Source organism: Chenopodium quinoa, unplaced genomic scaffold, assembly GCF_001683475.1.
Source record: "Chenopodium quinoa cultivar QQ74 unplaced genomic scaffold, ASM168347v1, whole genome shotgun sequence".
NCBI classification, from domain to species: domain Eukaryota; kingdom Viridiplantae; phylum Streptophyta; class Magnoliopsida; order Caryophyllales; family Amaranthaceae; genus Chenopodium; species Chenopodium quinoa.
Window position 1 is genome coordinate 184210 of NW_018742334.1, and position 20155 is coordinate 204364.

At 34.8% G+C, this 20155-nt stretch overlaps 4 protein-coding genes across 5 annotated transcripts; 2 read left to right on the top strand and 2 right to left on the bottom strand.

Moving 5' to 3' along the window:
- Nucleotides 1-80: 80 nt before the first annotated feature.
- On the top strand, nt 81-4135 carry LOC110692513. Its single transcript, XM_021869549.1, has 2 exons — nt 81-2729; nt 3813-4135. The coding sequence occupies exon 1, from the start codon at nt 918-920 to the stop codon at nt 1467-1469; it is 552 nt and encodes a 183-aa protein (XP_021725241.1). The 5' UTR covers nt 81-917; the 3' UTR covers nt 1470-2729; nt 3813-4135.
- Nucleotides 4136-5429: 1294 nt separating this feature from the next.
- LOC110692522 (probable beta-D-xylosidase 7) lies at nt 5430-10244 on the top strand. The gene is made up of 6 exons (XM_021869560.1): nt 5430-5980; nt 7040-7339; nt 7441-7610; nt 7728-7825; nt 8121-8888; nt 9280-10244. Exons 1-6 carry the CDS (start codon nt 5510-5512, stop codon nt 9870-9872), a joined length of 2400 nt encoding a protein of 799 aa, XP_021725252.1. The 5' UTR covers nt 5430-5509; the 3' UTR covers nt 9873-10244.
- Nucleotides 10245-10503: 259 nt separating this feature from the next.
- On the bottom strand, nt 10504-14642 carry LOC110692532 (ATP-dependent Clp protease ATP-binding subunit CLPT1, chloroplastic-like). 2 transcript variants are annotated; one of them, XM_021869570.1, is made up of 6 exons: nt 14305-14642; nt 14168-14203; nt 13424-13542; nt 11779-11958; nt 11064-11191; nt 10504-10968 (listed from the first exon to the last, which is right to left on the bottom strand). In XM_021869570.1, the coding sequence occupies exons 1-6, from the start codon at nt 14526-14528 to the stop codon at nt 10933-10935; spliced, it is 723 nt and encodes a 240-aa protein (XP_021725262.1). In that variant the 5' UTR covers nt 14529-14642; the 3' UTR covers nt 10504-10932. The 2 variants fall into 2 exon arrangements, with proteins under 2 accessions (XP_021725262.1, XP_021725269.1); XM_021869577.1 differs by having other exon boundaries at nt 13433-13542; nt 14305-14640.
- Nucleotides 14643-17695: 3053 nt separating this feature from the next.
- Nucleotides 17696-19293, bottom strand: LOC110692544 (pathogenesis-related protein STH-21-like). Its single transcript, XM_021869582.1, has 2 exons — nt 18998-19293; nt 17696-18187 (listed from the first exon to the last, which is right to left on the bottom strand). The coding sequence occupies exons 1-2, from the start codon at nt 19185-19187 to the stop codon at nt 17892-17894; spliced, it is 486 nt and encodes a 161-aa protein (XP_021725274.1). The 5' UTR covers nt 19188-19293; the 3' UTR covers nt 17696-17891.
- Nucleotides 19294-20155: the final 862 nt, after the last annotated feature.

Consider the following 20155-nt stretch of genomic DNA (forward strand, 5'->3'; position numbering starts at 1 on the left):
GTGACAATAAAATATACAAAAGTTACACTAAAACGCATAAAAGTTACCTTGATATGTATGAGTTATTTATGCTTCATTGATAAATTTGACAAAAGTGACACTAAATTTGATAAAAGTGACACTAAATCTGACAAAAGTGTACCCGATGTACAGTAAATTACTGAAAACCGGGTGTATACAAAAGTTTTCCTTATTGGTTTGAATTTGAAGTGACTCACTTTTTGGTGGGTAAGGTTTTAATTTGAAGGATTTGGAATGGTTTTTTTTTTGTTTCTTTGTGACTTTATGGGATATATTTGATTATTGAAATTTTGATTTGGTTGAACTACATGGTAATATTGGTGTACATGGATTCTTGATGACATTGGCACTGTTTGTTTATTTTGTAATGTTGATACGAGCATTTTAGTACTCTCTTCGTTTTTAAATACTTGCCACACTTTTCTTTTTTGGCCGTGTTTAGATACTACCTCCGGTCCACTTTACTCGCAACTATTTCCTTTTTGGGATGGTCCAAATTACTCGCAACTTTCCCATTTCTTTCCTATTTTAGTAAACTTAATACTGTAAAATTACCATTATACCCTTATTTTATAAATTAATCAACTTAGTTATTTTAGTAACCTTATCTGATTAATAAAAAGATTGATTAATTTAATTAATCATTCCCACCAATTTTATACCCCAACCCTTCAAATTCACCAACTCCCCAACTGCCCCAATTGAATGCTCCTCATTCAATTCATCTGATGAATTGGTTAGAGATCATTGATTCTGGAGAATTCTCCAGAATAAATCCCTCCCAACTAAACCCTAGTTCTTACTTTCTCTCTCTTCTCTCGCTGATTTGATTCGTCTCTCACTCTCTCTCTCTCTCTCTTTAATTTACTTCTCGTTTTCTCTGAGTTCCTCCTTCAATGGCTTCCTCAACTGACAAAACCCTAGATCTAACTTGCAATGAAACGCTTGAAAGTAGTGCAACTAGCCTTCGATCTGGTTCTGTCACCTACAAACCTCGCCGTGGAACGGGTGTCCTCAAACCCATTCGCCGCGCTTCAGTCATTGCAAGGAGGCGGATTCGAGGAGCCAAACTCGCTGACTATGACAGCGACGAGGAGCCGCCTAAGCTGGTGTTTTCTGAGGCCGTTGGCCGTGATGAACCACCGTCTGTGGTGGTTCCTGCTGGTGATGGTTCCCAGGCTGCTGCGGTGGTTTCAGCTGGGGGTTCTAGGTCTCCGGTGACTGAGGTGGAGGTTTCAGCCACCGGATCTGCTACAGCCGAGTCCCACCCTGTAGATTTGGAGGTTTCTGAGGTGGCTCAGCCACCGGAGTCCTCTGAGCGTGCTGATGGACCTTCCTCTGGCGCAAAACGCATCAAATCTGGTCCTCCAGATGGCATGTCGAGGAAGGAAGTGATTAAGGCGTATTTGCAGATCTACTACCCTCAGTTCAACCCCCCTCGTAATTGATTGCGCAGCGTATACTCTATAAACCCTAATTTATTGTTTTCTGATTCTCTGTGTTTGTGCAATTGATGTGCTGTTGATGTGCAATTGTGGATACTCACTGTGATTTGATGCTTGTTGTTGTTGCTTGTGTGAGTTGGATTACTTCATTAGTTGATGCATGAATTCACAGTTGTTTGGTTGTTTTTGGTTGTTGAGAATGAGTCCCCTGCTGTGACCCTTATGCATTGAGAATTCACAGTTGTTTGGTTGTTTGGTTGTTGAGAATGAGTCCCCTCCTGTGACCCTTATGCATTGAGAATTCACAGTTGTTTGGTTGTTTTTGGTTGTTGAGAATTCACAGTTGTTTGGTTGTTTAATGCATTGAGTCCTTAATTTGGTAATGCACACCCCTTTTGGTTTTCCATATGATGATGGGACTCATCTGATAGCTACTTGGGTGGTTTGGATGCTCCATAAACCTTGCCATAAAGGTTTGTGTTTAGGTACCAACACTCACTAAAGCTTTGACTGAAATCTTAACCCTTCTGATGGAAATAATAGGCTATAAATTGAAAAAAAAAACAGAGTGAAACATGTCATTTATTTGTTAGTAAAAGTATTTGTACTTGACTAATTACATGACTGCCTAAAAAATAAACAAGTTGTATCCACCAAAAGTACATATAACCTACACATAATCTTACACAAAAAGTTGTTTGAATAGGAAAAGGTTATATGTGGCAGTCAATTATGAGTCCCTTAATAGTTGCCTTCCTAATGTAAGACACAGTAATCAGTCTGCATCTACTTCCATGTGGCCTTCATCATCTCCTGTAATTGTGACTGTGTCCAAAAAATGAACAACTTCACCTATTAGCTCCCTGTCTACATGAAGTAGTTGAGGTAGTAGGCCTTGGCTGTACAAGCTTCTCTTCTTCATGTGGGGGGGATAGAAGTTATTACCCCCTTGTTTTTCCAGAATCTTAATAAGGCATGACTGAAGTGTGATCCATGTGTACTTGTTTAGTGTAGGATCAAATTCTTGAAATGCTCTTGCCACTTCCTTGATTTAGTCATCTAGATTCCTTGGAAAAGATTGGTATTGTAATGATTGAATGACACTAAACAACCCTAAATCTAACACATTTGTTTCTGGTGACTGAGCAGGTTGGAATATGGATTGAATGTTGAATCCATTTGCATGACAAGCTGCTTGAAATTCTTCATCCTTTGGTACTTGGTGAGGCCTGGCATTATCCCATTGGATGATTATGTCCTTTGGTAACTGCTCTGGCCATTTTGCATAGATTGTTGGGATAACATGTGTTAGCAGCATTTCCCTTATGCATTCTTTTGTGACACTTTGAATTGCCTTTGTCTCTAGAGTCCCTGCATCTCTGTTCTTGCTTTTCTTTTTGGCCCTTTAATATTTTACAAAAGGAAAAAGGACATACTTTCCATCATGTATCATGTTGTTTTCAGCATCAAACAATGGTTTACCTATCATTCCCATAAACATAGCTTTGATTTTGAACCTCCTTGATTGTTGAGCTCTGTAAGGATCATCTTCTGTTGGAAGTAGGTAGAAGGTTCTTGTTTCTGGATTGATGTAGAACCATTTCTCATCTAAATGTATCCATTGCTGCATATCACTAAATGTTGGGTCCCCAATTGCTGGAACATGATTAATTAGACTTAAAACCCATTTAAGTCTTGCCACTTTGTGCTTTTCTGTCAATGCTGGATGATTTGTGCTTGTGTGTGTTCTCAGCCTGCCTTGCTGCCTTAGTCTATGCAATGCTATTTTGGGTATTTTCAATGCTCCAGCATATCCCCTTTCAGTTGTTCTTTTGTACAATGGTACAGATGTAAGAAATTCATCTGTGTATTGTTTTGCTTTGCGCCCTTACCTGCCTAATTTTTTGGTATTAACATCAACAACAATACCTTCAGCTAGAGATTGTTTAATTACCTGAAACCATCTTGTTGTTGTAGATTTGTGCACTGAATGTTTTCTTGCCAAATTGGCTAAAAAGCCTCTTGGCAGTGAGTCCCTCTCCATGTGCAACATAATCTCCTCAACAATGGCTCTTTTCTGCTCCACTGTCATCTTTCTTGTTGCTCTGCAATTGTGTTGTAATTCTTCTTGATTTGCATCATCATCTGCATCATACCCATCACCATCATTGCCTTGATCATTTTGTTGTTGTTCATGCTCTGAATCAGAAGTCCCTTCATACTCTTCTTGGTTGAATTGTTGTTCGATTAACTCATCTTCCATGAGCTGGTCTTGTTGAATTAACTCATCCATAAGTTCGTGTACGAACTCTCCCATGAGTCCCTTATCTTTTGAAAAAATTTCAGGACTGCTTTTTGGTGATGAAGTGGCGGCTGGTGGTTTTTGGACTGTAGTCAACAGAGCCTATTGTTGAAGCTGCATCTACTAACGTTGCTCACTGATTTAGGATTAAACTAATCTAAGTTTAGATGGCTTGTAATTTGTTAGGGCTGCCTGTATTTTGTACTACGTTTACTAATTTCTGTGTTGGTGGTACTTGAATTATGCTTCCCCCCTCCCCCCTCCCCAATTCTCCTAAAACTTGCCTTTTGAAATTGGAGAATTGGAAGGGATGCCCTGGTTTATATAGGGCCTTTTGTTTGCTTTTAATGGTAAAATTTGAAATTTGGGGGAATTTGTGTGAAAATTTTAATTTTGGGGAAAATTTGGGAGGGAAAAACTTTTCCAGATAAAATTTGCCCCTCACTTTGCTAGCAGGAAAAAAAAAATTGGTGGGAATTTCCCACTCTTTTCACTAAAGTACAACCCATTAAAAAAGTCAATACAAGGGGACCACAATACTTCCCTCCAATTTTAACTCCTAATTACATACCCTTACTTTTTCTAAATCCCCCTTAAAAGTTTTGCCTCGGCCTCCGCAAACCCTCTCAAAGTTGCGGGTAAAGTGGACCGGAGGTAGTACTTGTTTCATTTCCTTATTTGGAAATTCTTTACAATACTTAATTTATCTCACTTTATAGACCCAACATAAATCATATTTTTTTTTCTTCTCCAATTCCCTCAACTACTTTTGTTTTTTACAATTTTTTATTCTTCTCCCTAACCCATTACCTCCGTACGTTAAAACTTTTTCTAAATTCTCCTAAAACCGGCACATGGAGATATTGAAGTATTTTAAAACGGAGGGTGTATAGTGTATTTGTTAGTTGGTTATCTATTATGGTAAATGGGTGGATCGTAGAGAGGAGCAAAGGACAAAAAACAAAAGCGGATCGTAGAGAGGAGTCAAAGTAAAAATATTGGAGGCCATGAACTAAAATTTACTTGTAATATGATCACTTGAATAAGAAGAAAGTTTTCAATTATGAATAAAATAAAATATAGGATTAATTACTAATGATGTAAATAAAGGTTACTTCAATCATAAATTCTTAAATTATCAATTTTAATACCCCAAATTTGAAAGTACAAGGTCAAGAAGATGGATTAATGGTAAAGAGGACAACTGGTTTTTCAAGTAGTTTAATAAAAATCACTCATTAGGTTACAATATTGACATACATAAGAGGAGATTAAATTAGTTAAAAGAATAGTAATGCACCATAATATAGATGTCTCAACACTTTCAACTCCCTTTTAGTTTGTCTCATTTGACTTGTCACGATCCCTAACACCATTTCAAAACTTAAATATTTTCAAATTTGTTACACAAAAAATTGTATTATATGATATTATAAAAGTTGACATTAAAATAAATCCAATACCACACAATTACATAAAAACTACATTTACTTGTAAAGGAATACTAGTATACTCCACAAGTGAAATGTGTCAATTCAGAGTCACTGAGTCTAGTTCGATTGGGCTAGTCGAAACGAGTTTAGTTTGAGTTTGAGTCATACAAATCACTATACCCATATAAATCGAAATTTGTTTTAAGTTACTTTCGAATCAAATCGGATTAGGTTGGTTCAGATTTTCACACCTCTATATATAACTATCTCACTCCTTAGCATCAGTTAGCACCCACTTAGCAACAACCATGAGTGGCCAAAGAAGTGAAGCAACCACTCACCTCCCCACTATCACATACCTTTTCGTTATCACAACACTCCTCCAACTCGCCCTAGTCAACTCAGTCCCACCTCTTCCCCTCTTCGCTTGTGACCCATCAAACCCATCAACAAAATCCTACCCATTTTGCAACACCAAATTACCCATCAATCAACGAGTCAAGGACCTTGTGAGTCGACTCAGTTTAGACGAGAAGATAGCTCAATTAACCAACTCGGTCCCACCAATTCCACGACTCGGTATCCCTGTTTACGAGTGGTGGTCCGAGTCACTTCATGGGGTGTCAAGACACGGCCGTGGGTACCGGTTCAATGGTACGTTTGCTAGAAATGGAACTATTTTTAATGGAACTGCTACTATTAAAGCGGCAACTATGTTTCCTCAGATTATTCTTACCGCTTCTTCTTTTGATGCTCAACTTTGGTATCGTATTGCACGGGTGAGTTACGTTATCATCATTAATCTATTTCTTTTTATAATATTGAATTTTTAATACTTCGTATTAAAGGTAAAAATGAATGTTTTTTTTTTACTAGTAATCTAGCTAATGTTATGTAGACCTGATTAAACATATCCGACTAACGTTACTTGACCCATATTTGGAATTGGCTTGAATTGGAATTGGAATTGAAATAGAAAATATCCAAAGGATATCTAATCTAAATCCAAACTAGAAAGATTCCTCTGAATATAACTTGACCCATACAATTGTGCACTTAGAATAATACAATTGTCACCTCTAATATTATGTATGAGAACACAAACTTCTAAAGAAGAAAATTACTCAAATGAGTCAAAGTTTAATGGGTTATAAAAAACTAAATAATAGTCTAATTTATTTTGGGTAAGTGTTCATGATAATATAAATCTATATCATCCATATTTCTTGAGTGGTAATGAGAATAAATGAAATGTTGAAGTTGTAGTTCCATTACTAAGGAAACACATCAAGGTAATTTAGACTATAAACAAAGCCACAAACTCCTTAGCATCAACACAATCTATGACTATTGTGCAAATTGGTGTTATTGTCTACAAGAAAGCTATCTAATGCAGAGTCTTGGGGAGCTATACCAAAATCTAGGTATGAATGTCTGTGTGCTTCCTTATGTATCTTAACAAAAAAAAAAGGGTTGTCAATCATCAGGAACAAGTTCGTCTCTTGTGCCCCGCAATCGAAAAATGTACAATCTGGTTGTTCAAAATTATTTGTCACTAATCTAGTTTAAATTGCACCATCAACATAGTTTAAACATATAGCTAGCTTTTCTATTGCCAATAACTAGAATTCTAAACTATTCCTTCAAGGAAAGGAAATCAAGGTCATACATGATGAACTGTATGCTAAAAGCTGGGTGATCTTAAACAACTCAGAGCTCAACTAACTAACACGTTTATAAATAGGCTTGTTGTTGTGGTCCTATTACGCTTAGTTTAAATGATCATCACACTTCTGTGTAAAATGTAAGTGAATTTTGAAATTTTCGTATGAATGAAGGCAATTGCTACTGAAGCAAGGGCGATGTTCAATGTAGGACAAGGCAAAGGCTTGACATTTTGGGCACCAAACATAAACATATTTAGGGATCCAAGGTGGGGAAGAGGACAGGAAACCCCTGGAGAAGACCCTTTGCTGACTTCTATATATGGAGTGTCCTATGTTAGAGGGCTGCAAGGGTATACCTTCCAAGGGGATAAGATATCAAAGCATCTTCAAGCTTCTGCTTGCTGTAAGCACTTCGCAGCTCATGACTTGGATAATTGGCACGGGATTACTCGATATACCTTCAATGCAGAGGTAAAAAGATACCATCATTGACTCTTGTTTCCTTTATGTATGTTTGTATTACCCTTGGCCAAGTATTTTACTCTTTGTATCTGCCTATGTGGGTTTTGAAGGTGTCTAAGCAAGATTTGGCAGACACGTTCCAACCCCCGTTTCAGAGTTGTGTTGAACAAGGTCAAGCCAGCTCGATTATGTGTGCGTATAATCGTGTGAATGGAATCCCTAGTTGTGCTCATCATGATTTCCTAACAGACACAGCTAGAGGACAATGGCATTTTGATGGGTAGCTTACATGTATATATCATTTATTTTGTATTCTAAATGGTTTTTTTTTTTTAACTACTCTAAACAGTGGCTCCATTTTTTGACAGTTTTTGGAAATCCTTATATTGATTCTTAGGTACATAGTCTCAGACTGTAATGCAGTTCCAATAATTTATGAGCAACAGAAATATGCTAAAACACCAGAAGATGCAGTTGCTGCTGTTCTAAGTGCAGGTATATCTAAAGTGATGCTTTGTTTTCGGAGTCAAAATAAGTTCAGATAGGAGCTACCTTAGTTAAATATTATCAAAATATTTGAAGATAGTAAGCATTTATACAGTGAAAACAAGCAATTTATTATTATGATTGAAAACAACCAACCAAAAATTATGCAGCCTGATAATTCATCTAATTGTGTTGTGTTTGAGCCTTTCCTTTCATTAATCTACTGAGATTTGAAAGAAAATAGATAACAGCTGAAAAGTAAGAAATATTTACCATTTCCTGCGGTGTGTTGGTGGGATTACAGGGATGGATGTGGAATGTGGATCTTACACACCACGGTATTCCAAATCAGCAATCATTCAGAAAAAAGTTGCAGAAGAAGAAATAGATCAAGCCCTCAACAACCTGTTTTCTGTTCGAATGAGATTAGGCCTTTTCGATGGAGATCCAAGGATAGATGGATCTTTCGGGAAGATTGGTCCAGAACAAGTTTGCTCAGAAGAGCATCAGAATCTTGCACTTGAAGCTGCCCAAAACAGCATAGTACTCCTTAAAAATGACAACAATCTCCTTCCACTGCCAAAAGCCAAAACCAATTCATTTGCTGTAATAGGCCCCAATGCCAATTCCCCTGAAGTTCTTCTTGGTAACTATGAAGGTTTTCCTTGCAAAACTACAACAATTCTCGAAGCATTGCAAAGTTATGTTGAGAATATAAAGTATCATTCAGGGTGCAATGCAGTTGAATGTTCATCTGCTGAAGTTGAACAAGCAGTGGAGCTAGCTAAAGAGGTTGATTATGTTGTTATGGTGATGGATTTGGATCAAACACAGGAGAGGGAGAAACTAGATCGTGTTGATCTTGTTCTTCCTGGTAAGCAGCAAAGTCTTATAGCAAGCGTTGCAGAAGCTGCTAAGACACCGATTGTGCTAGTGCTTCTTTGTGGTGGCCCGGTTGATATCTCTCTCACTAGGGATGACACAAAAGTTGGAAGCATTTTATGGGCTGGTTATCCTGGTGAATCCGGGGGACTTGCCCTTGCAGAAATCATCTTTGGTGATCATAATCCAGGTGACTATATAGCTAACCACTTTTTGCTTAGTCTCTTCAATGATTAGGGACCCTGTCACAAAAAATAAAAAATAAAATAAAAATAAGTAAATAAATAAAAACTTCTTAGTTAATTTTTTATTTAAAAGCTTAAATCAAGTTTCAGAAATCATTAGTCACATTTATAGTTTTTATTGCCATATCTGAGAGGATAAATGCAATACAATATCAAGTAAGATTTTGAATTATTTGTTTTTATAGTTTAACAGGGTTGAAAAAAAAGGAGTTTGGACTAGCAAATGTATTAAAAATAAAATAATAATAAATAAAAATAAAATAAATAAATAAATAAACAAACAAACAAACTTGCAAAACTACCGATGAAGGTCCTTATACTTTTGGTTTACTGCAGGTGGGAGACTTCCAGTGACATGGTATCCACAAGATTTTGTTCAAGTACCAATGACAGATATGAGGATGAGGCCAGACAAATCTTCTGGCTATCCAGGGCGGACATACCGTTTTTACCAAGGCAAGAAGGTTTATGAATTCGGGTATGGGCTGAGCTACTCAAACTATTCTTATAAGTTCACGACAGTTACTCGAGATAGAATTAACTTGAATCAGGAACCACATACTAACCAGTTTCTCAAGAGTTCAAACATCACCTGGCCCATATTGGTTTCACAGCTGGGTGTACAATTCTGTGAGACACTGAAGTTTTCAGCTTTTGTCAGAGTGAAAAATACTGGGAAAATGGCAGGCAGACATCCTGTTTTACTTTTTGTGAGGACAAGTGAACAGAATGATGACAGCCCCATAAAACAATTAACTGGGTTTGAGAGAGTGAACTTGAATGGGGGACAGGAAAGCGAAATAGAGTTTTCTGTGAGTCCGTGCAAGCACCTAAGTAAGGCTAACAAGGACGGGCAGATGGCAATGGACAAAGGCGTATATTTCCTGGTTGTAGGAGAGGCAACTTACAAGATCACTACCATTGCATGAGCTCATTGAAACACTGCTTGGGAGCTGCAAAGTTAATCAGAGATTTTCCTAGTTTTGACAGTTTGACTGTATTAATTAGTTCAGTGTAATACTACAGATATCAGAACAATAAGCTTTTGTCAAGACTCAAGAGGCTGATATCATGGTTCCATGGGTTTATCTGTCTTCTTCACCCTACATTCCCAAATCTCAATTAAGAACCTCCTTTGAACATAGTTGTGATGGTTTGGGATCATGCCCCATGTATAATTTGTGTCTCACGTCGAGTCTAATTCCCCCCTTTGATACAAGACTATCGATATCATTTTGAGACTAAGGCTGTGTTGTTGTTGAAGACTATCAATATCATTTTGAGACTAAGGCTTTGTTGTTGTTGAAGACTATCGATGAATGCAGATGATGTAACAAAATCATAGACAACCAATGTACTGGCCTACTGGGGATGGCATTGGGCAGGCGGGTGGAGAGGCACAGAACTGACCTCAAGACATAACTGTCTCAGCATAGTTCCATAATTGGGTACAAAATGAGACGAGGAATGCCAGCCAAGTTTCATTAATTTGCTAGCTAAATGAGGTGTGCTACTCAGTAGCATTTACTAGTGTTTCAGCTAGTCTGCAGACTAGTGGTAAGGCAAAAGATTTTTATATCAAGCATGAGAAAATCAATTTAATTTTCTACTCCAAAAACCCATATTACTGAATCGAATTGATAAAATACAATGATTCTACCTACCAGTTTGCACCAAACCTCTATTTCCCAGGAACAAACCTATATCTTGATATGGGAATACAATAAAAGGTAGGTATAAATGCGGATGTAAGGAGTAACTAACAAAGCATATTATTGACATTTCTCCATGGAACTCTTCTGTCTACAGCTAACTAATTGCTCAAAGATCTGCAACTTCAGTTTGCTAAAATCCGAATTGATCAAATGGAAAGATGCATTTAGCTTCAGAGCTCCTCTCCAGCATGAGACATGTACTTCCAAAAAGCGTTGCCAAGAGTCAAGAGTTTGCAGGGTAGCAGTAGAGGGTGATCTCAATTTCTGAAACAGCCTAGTTATGATGAGCCAACACAATGTCTTTATCCATCTGTGTAGAGCAATATAATAAAAATACACATAAATAAGATCACTAAGATGTAAAAGAAAAGGGAGTAATAATTCAGAAAACTGTCAAGGACTCACAAATTTCGAAAGCTCTTTTACTTTCTCATCATTGAAACCAAGATCTGCCATTATCTGGTGAGCAGCAGACTCCTTTTGCTCCCAGAGTCCGAGAAGCAAATAAGTCACAGTAACTTCTCCATCTTCACCTGCATTGCCAATGAAGAGATTTAGCCATTTAGGAACTTGATTTTGCTCAGATAGCTAATGCTGATCTGGCTCTGTTGAATACAACTACAGAAGAAATTGCCATAGCACATATTTTCACTGACACACAACCACCATCACCTCCATGACAAAGGAGCAAAACAGAATAAGTACAGGGTTTTACATAGACAGAGCAACGCCAATCAGAAAATTTGAAAGATTAGAGAAAGCTACGACTATTTTCTGTTAATGGGATGACGTAAGGAGAAGATTCTGTTATCCAAAACAATAAGAACTCTGTTGCAGTAGCATTAGAGAAAGAATAAGCTATACTACATAGAAGCATAAAGGTAGATAGATACATTTCTGGTTATGTTAGATGTTATAGAAGAGCTAGCTTCGAATGTATGGTATTTGAATAAAGAAAAAGTAATAGCTCTACTTGCTACGGAAAGCCAACAATACCCTGAGCATTGAAAGGCTGTAAGCCTGTAACCTAGATACAGCATCATATCATTCACATGGTCTAATACACATAAATTGGTATTAAATTATAAACACTCGTGATAAATGAAATAAAAGTAACCACCTGACTTTAGTTTCTGATCAACAGCCCAATCGAGAGCCTTCTGAGCTGGTTCAGTCAATGGAGGATGCTCAGGACTGAAGTAGTACATGTCAGATTTTCCAAGCAACTTGACAGTTTCATCTCGCACCTTAAAAAGGGTGATGCCGTTAGCCCTCAAAAATTTTGCAGCATGACTTGTTCCTAGGCACATAAAGTAAGATACTATGTTAGCTGGTGACATAATACAGATCAGCCTTAAAGAGAAAACAAAACCGCAGGTGTTGGGGGTCCAAGTAAACAATCCTTTAAAAACTGTGAACGTAATAGAAATTTTACAAGGTATAAACTAAACTAAGAGGATAACTAGCTGGTGGTCAAGTAAGAGTTTCTTTAAATCAATGCTCCAGGTGAAACTACATCTATGTCGTGGATAGGGGGGGGTGGGGGGTGGAAAGAGTTTCCAATCATGTATGACACATGCCATACATTAAATTGAACACAAACTGGGCATCCACGCCAAAAGTGCATCTATAGTTATTATTTAATCCATCTGCTTGCATAATTAGTCTCGGATTTGGACCTTATTATTGCAATTTGCATGATTGTCCTCTTTAAGAAAATGACACTTACTGTACGTATTCAATGTGGGATACAACATACAAGATACAACTCTCACATGTCTCATCACCCTCCAAGATTACAAATTCTCCTATTGGGTAATATTCGTTCTTAAATGTCTTCCATTGGTTACTTTCCCACACAATCATTGTCAACCCCATCCAACCAAATCCAATTTTTTAATCTATCAAACTAATTTCATCACCAGAGAGCAACAATCATGTTCAAGTACTTCACAAAAAATTGAGGTTTAATTCACCGAGGCTTCAAATGCTTGATAAACCACAATATAATTCTTTTTTCTCTCATTGTATAACGCAAAATCCTAACTAAAATATAATTTCTAAATATATTTACCTTATAAACCAGGCATCATTACAAAAAGTAAAAATTTCCCAGTAAGCCTCTCCACAATGACAAAAGTCAGACATTACTTTCTAACCCTTCTTTTCTAAGAACATAGCTTCAATCCAATAAGGTCCAATGTGAATGACTTGGTTGAACAATTCTTCTCCAAGAATGACAATTTTCTAATTCAATTAAAAAATTAAAAATAAATAAATAAATAAAAACCAGTACATTTAGCACTACCAAATTATACACTTAAATTTCTAAGTCATCTCAATAAACCAAAATGATTGATTTAGCTCAAGGCTGCACTGGAGTCAAAGAACACTAAAAGGTATTTTGGGCAAGTTGATCTGCCTAGTCACCCCCCCCTGGCATCTTTAAACTTCTTGCCAAAGGCTACCAAGATTATCGCACAAAGCGATGTGATTGAATACCTAAGGATAACCAAATTCTTATACTACCTCCGGTTCGTATTATATGCAACTTTGGAATTTTTTATATCTCACAAATAATACGCCAAAGTTGCATATAATACGAAACGGAGGTAGTAGTAAACATTATTAAGAAAGACTGATCACTTCATATACAACCCAGCAATTCAACTAATGTCAATTTTAAAGTTCTATCAAATATCATGTGAAGGAAGTATAGTTGTATATATTGAACTAGAAAACATAAAAGAGCAAAATTTCTCAACCATACGAACCCTCAACCAAGATCCCCATCAGAAGCGCTTCAGTCCCTGTGTTTGGATATTTTAGTTTTCTTGCTTCAAGTTCAGCCATAGCGTATGACTTTATAGCCCTTGCAGACCATCTGCTTCAAGCTTGGAAACAAAACAATAATTAAGCAAGCATTTCAAAGTCTATAGACAACAGATGAGCTTACATAACAGGCACGAAAACAACCCTTTCCAAATGCAACATGAAGACATAAAAACTAAATCAGGATGCTCCTTATATACAAAGTAAAAGGGGCATATCAACAAACACAAACCCATATAATACTGAAATAAATATAGATTATCACGGCAACTTCCAAATTTCTTACAAAACCTAAAATGAAAGAAGCCTTCAATCTTTGAACTCAAACAGATATAGCAAAATTCGATGATGTTCATACTATACATAAGCACGATTTAAGGAAATGAATTTGTAAGAAGCACAACATCATACTGGCAATTGGCAATTCCTATCCACATTCAAAGAATCACTTCAAACAAGCATTTAAATCCTAAAATAAGCCACATTATCCAAAATATCACAAGAAATCCACATTTCACTCCTCAAACAAATAGGAAATCAAAACAATTCCTGAGAAAAACATGCAAAAATAAGGTTCATTCTAAAGATTGAATCCAATTTCACTCAATCTTTATGATTTAATCATTTGAAACGACAAATCAACACAAAATTAAACACGAAAATTTAAGAAAACTTACTTTGGCGATTTCTCAGCAGGAACTCCCTCCGGCCTACTGCAATTACGATAATCAAGCTTCAAAAGTCAGAAGAAAAAAATACATAATTAACAAATAAAAATAAAAGGAAAAAGAAAAATTGAATTCCAGAAACTTGCCTAGTTGGTAAGCTGAAAGAAACTGTCATATTAGTGGATTGTCGCTTCAAGACGAAACGATTAGGGTTAGGTTTCCGAATTGCGAGCTGATTTCCGATGAAAGAGGTGCCTAAACTGCTTGAATTAGCAGATTGAAGAAAGAAATTACAGCCATTGATTTTCCGAAGCTCCGACGAAGAAGCAATGGAGGAGAGAGAAGATGAGGTGAGAGTATGAGCCGCCATTTTTGTTTCTTCAAAATTGAGGTAATCTGCTAAAATGGAGAGAGTAGTTTTTCAGCGGCGTGTTTCTGGGTTACTGATGTTGAAGTATTTGGAGGAGGAAGGATTGAAAGGGAAACAAAGAATTTGCTCACTTTTTATTTTATTTTATTTTATTTTTATTTTTATTTTAAATAGGCTCACTTTATCTTTTGAAAGACCAATAGATCTTGTATTCTTTATTCACAAATGTTTAATGACATCCGATTTACACCAAATTAGTGTAAATCGGCTCTCTAAACATAAACAATTTTGTTTCGATCTTGATTCACACATGCCAAGCTTCATTGCCTACAAATAAAAACCAATATTTTCTCTCTCTTTCTCATTCATTCAGAAAGTTCTTTCTCTCTCTTCTTTCTTCCTCAATTGGCAATTCTATCTCTATTCAACCTGATTTATGTTTCTTCAACAACGATTATCTCTCTTCTCTTTCACTTATGAAGTTGTTATTTGCAAATATAAGTTTGTTTACTTAATTTTATGAGATTTTTGTTTGTTTTAGTTGTTTTGATTCTTCGATTTTTAGGTTTTTTTATTTTGTTTTTGTTCTTTGTTTTTTATTTGATTCTACAATGGTGAAGAAGAAGAGTACAAAGAAGTCGTCAGAAGATGAAGGTGTGTTTTATTAATTTTTTCATGATTTTTTCAAAATGTTGATTATGTTAATGCAATTGAAAAAAGGCTGCAATTGCAAAGAAAAAGAAAGATGATGAGGAAAGAAGAAACGTTGCAAAGGAAGCAGAAGAAGAAAAAAAGGGTAACTTTTATGCATGAAAAGGGTACCTTCCATGGGTAAAAGGGTAACTTTTATGTATAAAAAGGGTACCTTTTGTGGGTAGAAAAGGTAACTTTTATGCACGAAAAGGGTAACTTTTGTGGGTAAAAAGGGTAACTTTTATAGATAAAAAGGGTAACTTTTATACATAAAAAGGGTAACTTTTGTGGGTAAAAAGGGTAACTTTTATAGATAAAAAGGGTAACTTTTGTGGGTAAAAAGGTAACTTTTATGCACGAAAAGGGTAACTTTTGTGGGTAAAAAGGGTAACTTTTATAGATAAAAGGGTAACTTTTGTGGGTAAAAAGGGTAACTTTTATAGATAAAAAAGGTAACTTTTGTGGGTAAAAAGGGTAATTTTTATACATAAAAATGAAAATTTGATTTAAAAATGGAAAAAAATACCTGATTTTTCGACTGATACTTCACTCGTTCTCTAAATCCAAAGTTATGAAGGCTCGGAAATTTGATCGGAATATCAATTAGAAACCTAAATCAGAAAAATTTGAGAGCGAAATATCACAATTTAAGAATGTAGCACCAAAAAAAAAAAATTTAAGAATGTTAGGGTTCGAAATTTGATAAAACGAAAAATCAATTGCAGACTGAGAAATATAGATCAAAGGAAGCGAAACTCTATGAGAGATCATCCTAACAACAACCTTATTGTAATTTGAGGTTGAATGTGGTCGTAAATTTGGTAGTTTGTTGGAAGAGAGAGAGGAGAGAGAATAATACAGAGTATTGGGGATAATGAATTTATTAGTGACACACGTGTGAGAATTGCTGATATACAATAAATTACTGTACACCCGGGGCACACAAAAGGTTTTGTTCTTTATTTATTTACCATCTTTGTTCCGATATTTACTTTTAGGCCTCGTTTGTTAGGGCGTAAAATATTTTAACATGAAAAATAAATAATTTATCATAGAAAACCTTTTATTTGAAAAATCCATTTTTATGAAAGTTTTTAGTTGTTTAGTTTGCAAGTAAAATGGTTTTTTTTATTTTTAAGCACTTTTCATAGTTTAGTTGAAGTGAAAATCAATTACTTTAACTGTGACTTTGTGAGGGAAAATGTTTTCTCTCCATTTGTGATGGAAAACGTTTTTCTTTTAAATTGGGGGGAAAATGTTTTCAATAGGGTGGAAAATGATTTTCCACCCCCAAATTTTACATTTTAATGTTTTACACTAAACCAATCAATGTAAAATGGGAACACACTTTTTAGTAAAAATTTTTACACCCTACCAAACGGAGCCTAAAGTTTTACCATTCCGATTTACGCTACTCTTGCTCATCTAATCCGATCTAAATTTATCCCTATGTAGTCATGTTGAAAGAAGGGTAGAATTTGTTAAATTTGTTGATTGAATGAGCAAATGACTCCGGGTGTATGATACACCCACCCATCCGGGTGTATATAATGGGCTTTCAAAGAAGGGAATTGACCCCAAGTCCTGAATATCACCCAAATTTAACCGATTATAAATTGGTTGATTAGGATCCGGTTCACTATCTAAACTTGTCCTAGTGGTTAAGACTTAAGACTGCATACATGAAATATTTCACATAATTATATTTAAGTATAAAAATTACTCGTATTATATTGTTACGTTTCAATTTTCACATAAATCTTTCAAGATTCAACATGGGACAAACATTTTCTTTTTCTAATTTGATATAATTTGAACTTATTTTTTCTAATTTGATATAAAATACAAAGTAACTATGTTAAAAATAAGGTGAACTAAACATAGTTGTCTTAGCTTGTTTTCTTTCTTTGATTTTTGACTATTAAAAGAATAAGTACACTTGCTAAAGTAACCTTATTTTTTCCAACCGCAATAAACCCTTATTGGTCAAGATTATCTCATTAGATGATCGTCAATTCGTCATAACATTCATTAGACAATTAGTTCCTTGGAGTACATATGAAGTGATCACACGATCAACACCCACATATATGAATGGGTGTAAAATGACATTTGCAATTTTGTCTACATATCATCATAAATGTAATAAATATACTTCAAACGGTCTTTCGTTGACTTTGAGGTCAATTGTTTCAATCAACTCGGAATAGTAATTTGAATACTATACTTCGCATAAAATTCAAGCCAAATTTGATTATAACAATACTATACTCCATCACTTATTAGACTAATAGTCAAAGATTGTTTTGATACATATAGATTATATTAGTAGTCATCTTAGCTAATAATATTATGCAGCTGTTCGATCTTTATTTTATTCATATACTAGCTTTAACCTTAATTTTATTCATATACTAGCTTTAACCTTAATTTTATAATACTTCTTAGGTTAAATAGATAAGATATCAAACGGATTGGAGCAATCAACAATCTTTAACTCAAACAATTGTGTTTTTATTACATCATTTCAAAGTCAACAAACCATTGGTACACACCTTTATTATATTAAGCACAACAAAAGATAAAATTACAATGCAAATACAAATATCATTCGTCTCACACATTATTCAAAGAGGAAATAGTTAGAAATTGGTCGAGTAATATGTATGTTTAAGTACAAGCTTGAGGGTTGTTGCAAAGATACTCTTCGATGGCTTTGTAGGACATTTGCATGCTTTGAAGACCAGTTTCAGCATCATCCTTGCTAAGAACAGCATCTCCTTTTGCGTGAAAATGAGCAGTCAATTTGTAGTGACTTCCTGAACCATTTGGTTCGATTTTGGCTTCGTAAACAACACAATCTAATACATCCCCAAGAACATCGCCCTCGAAAGTCGTGTACTTGACGTAGTAATTTTCCACATCAAGCTCGTTCACCTTGCTTTTCAAGTATTTGTAGGGAACCCCTGCACAATTTATCAATCACATGTATAATTATTAGCTTAGGATATATATAGTATCATATGTATGCACTGAAGTTTACTACAGTATAGTGTATACATAATTATTAATGTTACAGTATAGTGAACATTGATTAAATTGATTACTTTGACCATGTCGTCTGATGGTTGGTTGTCACTTATTTGATTTAGTAGTATCATTAGTTGTTTATAATAATATGTTTATTGGTAAATCAATTACATATTATAATAATTATACATTCTTAATTATAATATAATTATTGATCAAATAACAAATAAATAAATCAAAATTTCAAGTCTAAAAATAATTAATTATTACGAAGTATATATCAATCATCAGGAACAAATTAGAACACAATAAATTAAAAGCAGGATTAGAGTGGTTCTTTGGATGATAAAAAGTCAAAAGCCAATTTTTTCCAAAAAAAATTTGACTTGCAAAAATCTGACTACTTCATTACCTAGTATCTCTAAATTGGCCTAGTTTGGCTAGTTAATTAGTGATTGAGGCAAAGCTTACGTACGTAAATTATCGATTGCATGCAATACTTTATCTGCATCTCAATATACTTTAATTTCATTCATTGGACCGTATACCAATATTATGCGTTATTCATTTTTCATTATATTACTTCCTATATTATTTTCATTATGTAGCCTTGAAAACCCTTATGATTATACCAACATATATAATAGATTATTCGTACTAAAATTCCGTCTTAAAATAACCAAAAATGATGATTATTAGAGTAGATTGAAAATTTGAAATGATAAGAAACTTAAACACTAACAAACCTTCGGCAAAGTTAAATTGCTTGACACATCCAACAACAGTAGAGTCACCCTCTACAAAATCAATACTTTTGATGACTTGGGGTGTAACCGTGGGGAAAACATTGTGGTTGTCAAGGCACAAAGCCTTGAACAACCGAGCTGGGGCGACCGAGCTGGCTTCGTCGACAACGGTGTAGGTAGAGACACCCATTACTAGCTTTTGTGATGATGATATTATTATATCAAGATTATAAGTAATTAAAGGATGACTTAAGAGAAAATGATATTAGAGCTTAAGGTTTTGGATGATAAAAGAATGTGGATTTTCTTTGGTATTTATTGAGTTAGAGTTGAGGGTAGTTAGAGGTGAGAAAGCAACATTTTGTTATTTATTTTATTGGTCTTCTCTTGCTGATGATCCAAGCTTTGAATTTCTTCACCTCTTCCTGAAAAAACGAACATAAAATAAGCGGAGTCTCTTGTATTTTAGTAGAGTTAAGAGTTAGGTAGTAGCTCTCTAATATTTATGTTTTGGTTGTCTTATCTCGTTCCATATTTATTTCATACAAGTATATAGTTATTTTATTTTGTTACATCTTAGAATAATTAGCCAATTTTTGAATTTTATTGCCTAATATATTGATCACTTGGTAGGGTGAAATGAAATACTCCGTATTATATTCTCGTTATTCATATAATCATATGGCCTGGTGTACTATGTATTTTTACTTTAATATTAGTTCAAATAGTTTGTCTAGAATTTGAGAGTTAAATAAAAAATATATATATTCAGTACTTATTTAAGTAAAATCAAGAGGCTAGAAAATGATTTCAAATTAATAATTTTTTCAATAATGTCTTTACAATAATGATACTTTCTAGAATGTTTACTTTGCTACTTAGATACTCTCATTTAGTTTTCACCAAAAAAAAAAAAAAAAAAAAAAAAAATTCATTTAGATAGATAATAGATAATGGAAGTTTACTTCTATTTTATTGATTTCTGGTCTTCTCTTCTAGTTTGCTAGCTATACTAGTCAAATTTGGCTTGAATTAATTAAATAATTGAAGGCTTGATCATGATAACTATAAGCACAAATTGCGACTTTAAAACAGAGGTTGAAAGCGGCCCAAATAAATTATTCTCTTCGTATATCCCTTGTAAAGAAAGATAATACT